This window comes from Jaculus jaculus, chromosome 6 (genome assembly GCF_020740685.1).
Source record: "Jaculus jaculus isolate mJacJac1 chromosome 6, mJacJac1.mat.Y.cur, whole genome shotgun sequence".
Taxonomy (NCBI): Eukaryota; Metazoa; Chordata; class Mammalia; order Rodentia; family Dipodidae; genus Jaculus; species Jaculus jaculus.
Window position 1 is genome coordinate 75,479,447 of NC_059107.1, and position 12,732 is coordinate 75,492,178.

General features: G+C 39.1%; 1 protein-coding gene across 5 annotated transcripts in view; it reads right to left on the bottom strand.

The window, feature by feature from the left end:
- Nucleotides 1–12,732, bottom strand: part of Ryr2 (ryanodine receptor 2) — a 737,098-nt gene that overhangs the window by 146,605 nt on the left and 577,761 nt on the right. For all 5 annotated transcript variants that reach the window (XM_045151997.1, XM_045151996.1, XM_045151994.1 and 2 more), the window contains 3 exons: nt 6,496–6,619; nt 5,185–5,300; nt 983–1,047 (listed from right to left, as the gene is read on the bottom strand). In XM_045151997.1, the coding sequence (XP_045007932.1) occupies nt 983–1,047; nt 5,185–5,300; nt 6,496–6,619 (305 nt within the window). The remainder of the gene's footprint in view (nt 1–982; nt 1,048–5,184; nt 5,301–6,495; nt 6,620–12,732) is intronic.

The window sequence follows — 12,732 nt, forward strand, 5'->3', positions numbered from 1 at the left end:
TAATGATTGGTCAGTTTAGCTCTATCATTGACAGTGTGAATCTTGGCACAACCTAGTTCCCTGGATGACTTGTACAGACTGAGTGTTATGCTGAATAGAAAGAAAAAAAAATAATCTATACAATTTAGGGTATAATTCTGGAAACATAATAGAAGACAAATATCAATCAAAAGCATGCTAGTTTTAAATCCATAAATGTGATATTTATAGTAAATGACCTGGAATAACCACCAACAGAAAGAATGTTAACAGTGGTAATTCAGTCATCAGGTTAAATGCCAGGTATTGTCAACAGGCACTTACACAAAGATAATATATACTCTTGACATTCCAGAAGCCAGACGCTATTGTCTGACACAGGAGTTGAGCAGAGTGAATGCTGAGGAAGTGAATGAGCCCAATAGGGAGACTTGGTACCCTTTTCATCTTCTTCCTTTCTTGATTGAAGGAGGTGATAAATGTCATAGCAATATGAGGAATCCTTGATAAATTCTTATTAAATGGGATTCATGATAACAATGGGATATACTTTGCATATAAGTAATATATGCTCTGAGCCTCATTTTACTCATCTATAAAGTAAGTAGGACCTAGATACCACAATATAAAATCTACAGTCAATCTCATGCTGTATATTTATTCATACATTATCTAATGCTTTCCCTCTTTATAAAAAGAACATTTGTTAAGTTTAACATTTTGTAGGTAAATAAATAAAACAACTCAAACTTGGAATTTTTATAGAACAAAAATCATTTGAGGAATATGGTAGGGAATGCTGAGTGAGTTTAAGTGTGACCAAGAATGCTACCAGAAAATCCACCCCACATGACTCATGCAGTTATTTTTCTGCCAGAGCATATTTATGTGTTGGAAATGAACATTTATAGACAAGTACATTCTGAAACACGACAACGATCTAATGAGTATATTTTGAAAACACACATATTGAAGCATAAACAGGATGGATTATATACTGTACTTTGGCAAAGAACTTGATTTCTTGCTCATAAGGAAAATGTTCTCCTTTACTTCTGCTGCCACCATCTGTAGACAGGAAGAGATTTTTTGGTTCATATTGCACTTCTGACATTTCTAGATACCCAAAATACACATCTTGGAATGCATTGCTAAATGTAAAATCCATTCAAGAAATGTAAATTAGGGAGGAAAACAGGTTTTTAAAAATACTCAAATCCAAAGAAAACACTTACTGAGGCCAGATCATACTTAGGTTTATGAATGCAAATTTACCCCATGTAACCTGAGATCTTGTTAATACATCATCAAGAGAAAGTAGACAAAAGTCAAAGTCCCACATTTTTCAAAGCTGGTGGTAGTGAGACAAGTGAGTATACACTGCTGTACATAGTTAGCCAGGATGTAAGCCTTATATGTGACAAAAACAAGACTGGTTTATATTCATATAAGAATTAACATATGAAGTAATAGGTTTTGTTATATTTCTTTCTTACATATGTCATTAGTTTTTACTTATTCCCTCCCTTTTTGCTTTCCCCTACACCTTCCTCTTCCTGCTGACTACTTTGCATCCATCCAGTCAGTCTTCCTTTTAGCTTTCAAATCAAATGCCTTGAAAGTTATAACAAGTCCGGACTCACAACAACGAAGGGGATAGCAATCTGAACATTCAGCTGCAAAATTAGGATTATGCTAAACAAGGGAGTTTTGACCAGTATCAAAAGATATTTTCCATAAGTAAATCAAAGACACTCATGTTTTATTCATGTTCTAGAAATGAAACAGGGTTAAGACTCAATTGATCCAGTGTCCTTATCTTGGAAAGTGGGTTTGCTTTCTTCCTTCAAAGGTATGGAAGATGTTCATGCACACATATGTAGGAGAGGTAAGAACAAACTATAATAGTCATGGCAATTTGAAGAATATTTTGAAGAGTTAAAACATTTGAAATAAACATAAGAATCAAACTGACTTGAACTTTAAAAAGTTCTTTTACAACTACAAGTAGAAAAAATGAGATGTATTTCATCAAATCTTACATACAAATTCAGGACAATTTAGGAAATATAGATACTATTTTGTAATGTCAGAACAAGATAAATGCATTCTTTTTCTGTACTTGAGGATGTAACCTAGGACCTTGTACATTTTAGGCATGTGTTCTATCATTAAGCTACATCTCAGCCTCCTTTTTACTTTTTATTTTGAGATAAGGTCTCACCAAGTTGCCTGAGTAACTTATCACTTATTTTCAACCATCTGAAAAGGCTAGGTGCAATGTCAGAAATCACTAAAAAAAAAAAAAAAAAAAAGAAAAAAAAAAGTTGTTTGGGCTCGGTTCTTGTACCTTTTAGTAGCTTAAAAAGGTCCTTCACCTTGTAGAAAGGATGAAGTATACCAAGTGCGTGAAGAGGCCTTGAAGCAAGGGTCTCACTACTCCCTTTTTACTAACACAGAATTCCACGGATTATTTAGAAATATGAATAAAGTGTAATTAAGACCTAAACACATTGCCACCATTCAAATGTGTTTCTTCTCTCCATGTGAAAGTTGAAAAAGAAAATGTATTCCCTCCTGCAAATGATTTTTCTTCTTTCTTTTGTCTTACTCCCAGGAAGTTAAAGAGACAGACACAGAGTAAGAAAAAGACAGAGAGTGATGGGGAGTTGAAGAGGGAGGACACTGAATCCTGGTGTTACTACCCACATCAAATCCTTCTAAATGAAGAGCAAAATTTTAATATTTAACTTTGTACATAAAGCTTCAAAGATTCACCTGTGCCTCATTACTTCCATAGATAGAATCTTATTAACACAAACTATTTTAGCTGCTTATTAGTGATGAATTAGGGATCCTATTTTTAAAACTTTATAGTTGTATCTGGTTGTGGCAGGGTTCTTCTGTAATCCTGGTACTTAGGAGACTGAAGCAGTATTACTGCTGCAAGTTCAAGGTCACCCTGGTATACAATAAATACCAGGTTAACACAGCCACATGAGATCCTATCAGAAAAAAAAAAAAAAACACAAATTAAGCTATAATTAAAAAGCACCAGGAAGGTGGGTGAAAGCAAGAAGGTTTCCAGGTGCCAGTCTGAGGAAATAGAGCAAGACCTCGTCTCAAAACAAAAAGAGACGGAAAAAAAAAAAAACCACAGACGCATGCACAGAAAACATGCATCATAAATTAATTTGTATAGTTAGCTTTCATGAAAAAAGTGACTAAGAAGAAAACAGAAGGCATTTGGAATGTAAATAAAGAGACAAGTTGAAATAAAATTAATTTTTTGAGAATGACACTCAACTTGAAAATCTTTCATGCATTTAGAATTCAGGAGACTGGAAATAAGAAAATAACACAGCTCAAAAGTCCTCAAGAATTAATTTGGTGAAGTATCAGAAACTAGTCTAAATCTACAGGCCAAGGAGAACACAGCTGAGGGCCGGAGGGTGATGGGCCCAGATCAGATGTTGAAAGAGAAAGAATGGGCATTACAAACAAAAGAAAAAAAAAAAAAAAACTTTGGGAGTGAAAAAATATAAAGAGGAGCTAAGCATGGTATATTGTTGTCATCCTAGCACATGTAAATTGGGTCAGGAGAATCAAAAGTTCAAGGTCATTTGTACAATATAGGGAGTGCAAGGACAGCCTGGGATATGGTCTACAGGAGACCCTGTCTAAAAGAAAGCAAAACAAATCTGAAAGGAGAACCAGCAAAGCATCTATATTTCCAAATCTGAACAGACTGCATCCTTCAGTCTTATGACCAGCCAGGGATGGGAGGTGGTCTGGCAGGAGAGTGAGCATCAATAGCTAGGGCAACTGTGGTGGGTCTCTGAATGACAGGGTGGGGGCAGGCTGCTGTTGCCTGCTCTAATCGGAGACTTCAAAGTCATGAGCTGACAATGACCTGACCGATGGGAGCAGTTCTCTCATGGCACCAGAAGAGCGTCATGAAGTATCCTGTAGTGCAGAGGCTTAGATATAACGGTGTCCCTATGACTGCCAAATCCAATTCCTTTAATGTGTTCAGAAAATCTGAGAGTCCATAGAATTTCAGGATTTTCTTTTCCAATAAGTAACACAAGTAGTTTAATTAGTTTTACTTGCCTTCAAAATTGTAATTTCTTCCCAATATAGCTTTCAAAGTGAGAAACCAATAACACCAATACACATAAGGAGAAAAAAAAATCTGTAAATTGGAATCAATAACACGATATTGGAAAATTTTCTGAGGTAGCATCTCACTCAAACCCAGGCTGACCTTAATTTCACAGTGATCCTCTGATCTCTGCCTCCCAAGGGATTAAAACCAAGTTGAGATTATTTTCTTTTCAGGTTCTGAAAGTTTTACCCCATCTCAAGCAACTAGCTTGCTTACTGGCTGTTCTTTGGAAGACATGTGATAGAGAAACCAGTCATAAATGATGCTCTAAAGCCCCTTTGTCCCAAAGCCATACCTTGCTTTAAAGCTTCTATTGTACAAGCCTTTATCAGGTTGACATGTCCCTGAATCTTCTCCCAATCTATGCAGCTGCATCCTGCCTATTATATGCTACCTAATTAGTATAGCTAGAGGCAAACTTTCTTGCACTTCTATAATTTTCTATTTGTAACTCCTAGTCACATAGCCTAGAAGTGTAATTCAATAATATAAAAAACTCAAAATGATGTCAAACTGCCTGTCATACTGCCTCTATATAGCTCAGGGAAACTTGTGGAAGAGGGGGCGGAAAGTGTCAGAGCCACACGTTAGGTCGTGACACACAGAGACATTTCCTCCTACCCATAACTGATGGCTTACCCCACAATGCACGAACTACATACCTCAACAAGGAGGGTCCTTGTGGAGGGAGGAGGACAGGGATGAGGCTAACCATGGCACCAACTTGACTGTATTCACTGAGTACAAAACTAATAAAAAAAGATATAAATCAAAAAAATATAAAAATAAAATAAAAACTTTGAGCCATTAGAGCTCACTGCTCAGGAAGAGATTGCTCTGGGATTTTGCTGGTGTGATAATAAATGTTCATTGTGATTCTCCACTCTGTCTCTGGTGCTAGTTCTGGGTGAGTTAGTTGCCCATAACAGTTATACCTTACTTGGTATTGGGAAGGATGGATGAATGGGTGGGTATTATTAGACACCCGATGCTGCAAGAACTAGGAATAACGAAAGCTAGGAGGAGCAGCTACCTACCAAACTCTAGAATGTACTGATGAGCTTCATCCACATAGCGGATCAGCTGCTGGAGGAAACTGTAAGCAAATCGTTTCTCAATTGAAGGTGTGTCCAGCTCCAGGTCCTTGAATCCTCTAGAAGAAGCAAAAATGAAATATAGAAGCCAATATATGTAACATTTCATAGAAGAAAAAATTTTATAAAAACAAAAATCATAATAAACATTTTGAAGGTTATCTAATTTTCTTATGGCTTACAGCAAAAATGAGATTTACCATTATAGGAATAATTTGCATATACTACTATGAAAATTAGTAAAACATTGACTTTTTCAAACAGAATTTGTGGGGTTGTCCAACTATCAGAATATAAGTAGCCAGAGGACTTGTTATATGGTGACCAACGAAGGCACTAATGTCTCTGGCGTGGACTCTGAACATGCTATGTCATAACTGTGATGTGTGATGGTTTGTCCTGATTGTCAGCTTGTCAGGATCAGGATTCGCCATGGAGATCCATCTCTGGGTATGTGTGTGAGAAAGTTTCTAGATTAGGTTACTTGAAATGGGATGACCCAACCTATGGTGGTTTGAATGTGAATGTATGACCCCCATAGCCTGAGATATTTATGATTAAGACTGAAATTTTGACTTGAGTCTCCAAGGCTAGAAGTCCCTCTGGGGAAAATGTGTGTCACTGGGGTAGGATCTTGAATACAGCTCTTCTAGGTGTGTGGAAAGCTAGTTTGAGCTCTGGCTATTCCTGTCTGCTGGCTGTTGGTATTCTTTATCTGCCATGGATCTATGGAAGAGAGTCAGCATCTTCAGCCACAATGATACTTCCTCCTGGAATCTGTAAGCCTGAAATAAACCCCTTTCTCCCATAAACTGTTTCTGCTTGGGTATTTATCTCAGCAATGAGAAAGTAACTACAATCTAAATATAAACTAAACCATCTCATGAGCTGGGATCCTGAACTGAATAGAAAGGAAGAAATTGAGTTCAACAGCTCCATACATCACTCTCTGTGTCCTGACAATGGATACAATGTAACAAGTTGTTTCATACTCCTTCCACTGTACCTTCCCCATGATGGACTGTAACCTCAAACTGTAAGGCAAAACCAACACTTCCTTCTTTAATGTGCTTTCATTGGGTATTTTGTCACAGAAACAAAAAGTAATGAATGCAGTTGGCAACTGAGTAAGAGCATTAATGTCTCTGACTTATATTTTGAATATACTATATATATTTAAATAGATCACTGAGATCATTTTCAGCATAAAATGTGATGCAGTTTTAAATATTGTTTTCTGAAACAAATGTTTACCTGGATACAGCATAACCATTAATCTGTAAGAACTTGAGGATATCTTGGGCTTTCTCTCTGTCCTTGGCTTTCTCTTTGGCAGTCAGAGTGTCATAAGGCACCAACAGGGGATGATTTCCACCTCCTACAGAACAATTAGACAAGCACACACTACTGTAGCTACAATATCATCTGAGATGACACGCAGACCAAACGTGCTTACACCAAGAAATACCGTTTATAATATTTAATAAGCCACAGAGCATATAAAACTTATATAAGACCTTCCTCCCTTTATTGTCTGTAAATAACTATGCATTTGAATTCTTTTTTATGCATGTGTGGTATATATTCATATGTATGTATTTGTATGTGTATGGGGATATGCGTGTTTATGAGTGCACATGCTCATGTGTTTCTGTGGAGCACACAGAGAAATTTCTAGTGTCTTCCTCAGTTATTATCTCTTTTATTTTTAAAATATTTTTATTTATTTATTTGTAGGCAGAGAGAGATAGAAAGAATAGGTATTCCAGGGCCTCTTGCCATTGCAAATGAACTCTGTACACATATACCACATTGTATATCTGGATTATATGGGTACTGGAGAATTAAACCCAGGCTGTCAGGCTTTATAAGTGAGGGTCTTTAACTGATGAAACCCTTTAGTCTTATTTTTGAAATTGGATTCATACTGAACCTAGAGCTCACCAACTTGGCTGGACTAGCTAGCCTACCCTATTTACCTTCTTGTCTCTGCTTGGATTTCTAAGTATGTATGAACATGTCCAGCTATTATGTGGGTACTGGGGATCTGAATTTGGGTCCTCATGATTACATGGAAAGCACTTTACCTACTGAGCCATCTTCCCAACCCTGTATGTGGTTTAATTTAATAGGAATTTCAAACATGAGCACACATATATTTGTTATATTGAGTGCCAGTTATTTATGTAATCATTAGAGAGAAAACAAGGGCAACCTTTATTCAAACAAATCCTGGCTCTGCATCATATTAAAGATTGTCAGTAGATATCACAACATACATGTACATTTTGGTCTAGGAAAATTATAAGCTCCAGAAATCTTTATTTTTTTGTCCCACAGAAAGAAGACCAAAACTGTATTGCATAAGGAATTTTTAGTTGCATCTCCTAGATCAGAGAATATTGTGTGGTACATTCTTTTTATAAATACAAAGTGAGGACTGGGGAGATGGTTCACCTGTTAAAGGTGCTTGCTTGTAAAGCCATCTGGCCTGATTTAATATTCCAGTACCTATGAAATTCCAGAAGCACAATGTAGCTTGTACTTCTGGAGTTCATTTTCATTGGCAAGAGGTCATAGTATACCTATTCTCTCTCTCTTTTCTTTTCTCCCTGTCAAATAAATAAACAAAAATACTAAAAGTACAAAGAGTGGATGGGTGTGGTAGTGCAGGCCTTTAATCCCAGCAGTCAAGAGGCAGAGATAGGAGGATCACCATGAGTTCGAGATCAGCCTAAGACTACATAATGAATTCCAGGTCAGCCTGGATTAGAGTGAAACCCTATCTCCAAAAACAAAAAACAAACAAAAAGTACAAAGAGAACACATATAGGATTCCTAAATTGAAAGTTGATTACCCTCTTTTAAAAAAAAAATATTTAATTTAATCATTTGTTTATTTATTTGAGAGAGAGTGAGAGGGGAAGAGAATGGGCATACCATGGCCTCTAGCCACTGCAGACTCCAGACGCATGAGCCGCCTTGTGCATCTGGTGTATGTGGAGTCTAGGGACTCAAACTGGGTCATTAAGCTTCACAGGGAAGGACCTCAACTGCTAAGCAACCTTTCCAGCCCAGAAGTTGATCACTCTTAATATCCAATACTTGAAAAATTAAAAACGTTTGGTTAGTAATTTCTAGAGAGAGTGAGTTTAAGTTTCTGGAATAACTATTTTGTGAAGAATATTAGAAGTATTATTCTCCTTAATAGAACTTCTGGAAAATATGTAAAATAAATAATGTAATAAGAATAAACTAAGCATGTAGACACAAGCCTGTTATCCCATCACTTAGGAAGTGAAGGCAAGGGAATCAGGAGTTCAAGGTCATCCTTAGCTACATAGCAAGTTCAAGACTTTGTTTTCAAGAAGAACAACAAAAAATTCATGAGGAGGGTAAGGTCATGAAGGGGGAAGGTGGGATGGGGAAAGTATATGTTCAATACACACTGCATGCTGGCATGAAAATGTCATTGTTGCTGGGCGTGGTGGCACATGCCTTTAATTCCAGCACTTGGGAGGCAGAGGTAGGAGGATTGCCATGAGCTCAAGGCCACCCTGAGACTCCATAGTGAATTCCAGGTCAGCCTGGGCTAGAGTGAGACCCTACCTCGAAAAAACAAACAAACAAAAAGAAAATGTTATTGTTCAACACAGGATGATGTACAATGAATATTCATAAGAAAAGAGAAATAGGACTTCCGGCCAAGATGACAATCGTCTAGCTGCCCTGCAAATCCCGGGGAAGAAAAGGCAAGAAATTAAGGGTTTTCTGGGTCTTCCTGTCAGTGGGGGGCGCAGAAGGGGAGAAATCAGGGAATTGCAGATCCCCTTGAGGGCGGGTAGGCCACCCATTTCACTAAATAGCTGTTGCGTCCCCCCCCCCACTTTCCCGTGCCCCATCACTGTCCCGCACACCATCCCACAGCACCCCGCCACCATCACGTGACCCGTACCAAGCCCCACCACCTTCTGTCCCATCCCGTGCCCCGTCGCCCTCCTGTACACAGTCCTGTGCCCTGTCCCATGTCCACCACTGTCCCGCACCCCATCCTGCACCCCTGCTGGTCCTGCCCATGGTCCTGTGCCCCATCCCGCTTCCCGTTGCCATCCCACATCCCATCCCGTGCCCCGCCAGTCCTGCACAGAGTCCTGCACCCTGTCCCATATCCTGGCACCATTCCATGCCCCGTCCTGTGCCCTGCCAGTCCTGCGCCCCATCTGGCATCCTGCCACTGTCGCGTGTCATGTCCCATGCCCGTTGCTGTCCCGCGCCCCGTCTTGCGCCCTGCCGCCATCCCAGGCAGGGTCCTGCACCCCTTCCAGAGCCCCCTGCAGTCCCTCAAACCACCACCATGCCCTGTCCTGCACCCCGCTGCTGCCACTCCCCATTGCTGTGCCCAGGCCCACCACCACTGAGGAAGCTTAAACTGATCTGCACATTTGCCCACATTACTGCTCCTGCTGCTGCACATTCAGTGAGTCCAGTCCCACAGCAACTGCCACACAAACCCAAACTGTGTCTCTGGCTTGCGCCAGTTCATGTGCTTTCCCGGCTAGCCCCCATTCTCCTGAGACAGGGGAGCACAGACTATTTCGGGGTCCCAGTGTTCCCAACCAGAGTTTGGGCTGCTTCAGGCCTTGGTACCTCAGTCCCCCTCCAAGCTCAAATGCAGGCAGCTTTGGCATATTACCACTTGAGAATTCAGGCAACTTTGGCTCCCTGTCAGGCAGTATATAGGCAGCTCTGGAAAGTAGGAGCCAAAGCCCAGGCTGCTTGGCAACTGCCCCAGGCTACCTCAGATTCCCACTGCACTAGAGCACATGCTGACCACCCACCTACGTGCCCATACACTGTAATCAGCAGAGCACAGCGCAAAAGAAATAACATGAAAAATAAAATGCAAGAAAATCCAGTTAGATCCCCTAGTTCTACAATGAATAATACATCTAACCAAAACATAGAACCATCAGGATCAGAACATCAAATTGAAGCTATGAGCAATGCAACCCTAACCAACCTACTGATAGAACTTGCAGGAAAGCAACAAAGGACCTACAACCATGTGGATGCTACCATCACTAAGCTAGAACAAATTGATAAAACATTGGAAGAATTTCAAAGAGAATTAAGGGATTTAAGGGAGAGTGAAAAAAAGGAGGACCTTAAAAATTAGCCACACTAAATGAAAACATAAAGAAATGCAAGGATGAATTCCAAGGATCATCAAGAAAATCAGAAAATGATATGAAAAGGGAGCTTGACAGACCAATGGAAATGATACACAGAAAAGTAGTAGAAAATGCAAACATAATTGAACACGTCCAAAACTCTCTAGAGGCTCTCAAGAATAGAGTCAGTGAAGTGGAGGACAGAAACTCTGATCAGGAAGACAAGATGGAAGAAATAGTTCGAGAGTTAAAAACTTCAGTAAGTTCAAAAGTTCCTGTGAACAGAACATGAGGGAATTGTGGGATACACTTAAACGTCCTAAAATCAGAATCATTGGAACATCAGAAGGAGAATAATTTCAAACCAAAGGCATGGAGAACTTATTTAACAAAATAATTGAAGAAAACATCCCCAGTCTCTTAAAAGAAAGGCACATCACGATACAAGAAGCCAACAGAACTCCAAACAGACTGGACCAAAGGAGAAACTCTCCAAGACATATTATCATTAAGATTCTATAAACGTTGACACCAAAGAGAAAATCCTAAAAGCATCTACAGAAGAACAGCTCATCACTTTCAAAGATAACCCCATCAGAATAACTTCAGACTTCACAATGGAAACCCTGAAAGCTAGAAGGACCTGGAGTGAAAAACATATGGATTCCAACCCAAACTACTCTACCAAGCAAAAGTATCCCTCATAATAGATGGTGACAGACAAACCTTCCACAAAAAAACTCAGCTTTACAATTATATGAACACAAAACCAAACCTACAGAGAGTATGTCAGGAAATTCTCCACAAAGAAGAAACAAATAATCAAACTCAAATGCCTTCAAGAAGCAGATCACAACAACCAAACCCAGAGTAGGCACAAAAAACTTCAAAGCCCATGAAAACACGAAAACACATCTATCACCACAATATGGCAGAAATCAAATCAAATCTCACAGTCATCACCCTAAATATTAATGGCCTTAATTCACCCATCAAGAGATACAAGCTAACAAGATGGATCAAAAAATTAGACCCTTCAATCTGTTGCCTTCAAGAAACCCACCTCACCACTAAAGACAGACACCTCCTCAGGGTAAATAGGTGGAAGACAATATTCCAAGCAAATGGGAATAAGAAACAAGCAGGTGTAGCTATATAATCAAAAAAAAAAAAAAAAAAAACAAACAAAGAATGCCACTTCCTACTTATCAAGGGAACGATCCATCAAGGGGATATTACAATCATAAATCTGTATGCACCAAACACAGGGACACCACAGTTCATAAAACAAAACCTACTTGACAATAAAACAGAAAAGGCCACCAACACCATCATAGCTAGGGACTTCAATACACCATTATCAGTAATAGATCATCCAAACAGAAAATCAACAGGGAAGTAAGAGAGCTCCACAAAACCATGGATCAATTAGACCTAACAGACATCTACAGAACTTTCCACCAAAATCCACAGACATAATTCCCTGCATGATATCAGATCACAATGCTATATTGCTAGAAATCAACAACAAAGACCCACCAAGAATCCCAATAGCACCTGGAAACTGAACAGCACACTCTTAAACAATAAATGGATAATGGATGAAATAAAAAATGAAATTGCGAAATTCCTGGAATTGAATGACAATGAGAACACATCATACCAAACTTATGGGACACAATGAAGGTGGTCCTCAGGGGAAAATTCATAGAACTCAATGCCTTCATAAAAAAGACAGAAAGATACCAAATCAATAACCTAACCATCTACCTAAAGGCACTGGATAAACAAGAAAAATCCAACCCAAAGAGCTCCAGAAGGAAAGAAAACTGGATAATGTGGAGGAGATGGATAAATTCCTAGACACATACCATCTAGCAAAGCTAAACTGAGAGCAGATTAATCACCTCAATGAACCCATCACACTCATGGAGATTGAAAAAGTAATAAAAAAAAAAAAAAACCTCAAAAGAAGAGTCCAGGGCCAGATGGCTTCTCAGCTGAATTTTATCTAACCTTCATGGAAGAACTCAAACATATCTTCCTTAAACTGTACTACACAATTGAACAACAGGGAAAGCTACCCAACTCCTTTTATGAAGCTAGTATAACTCTAATCCCAAAACCAGGCAGAGATGCCACAAGAAAAGAAAACTACCAGCCCATTTCCGTAATGAACTTAGATGCACAGATCCTGAACAAAATACTCACAAACCAAATCCAACTACACATCAAAAGCATCATCCACCTGCACCAAGTGGGATTCATATTAATCTGGATGATGTGAAGGCATATGTCAATGGGAGCCTGGGGGAAGTGA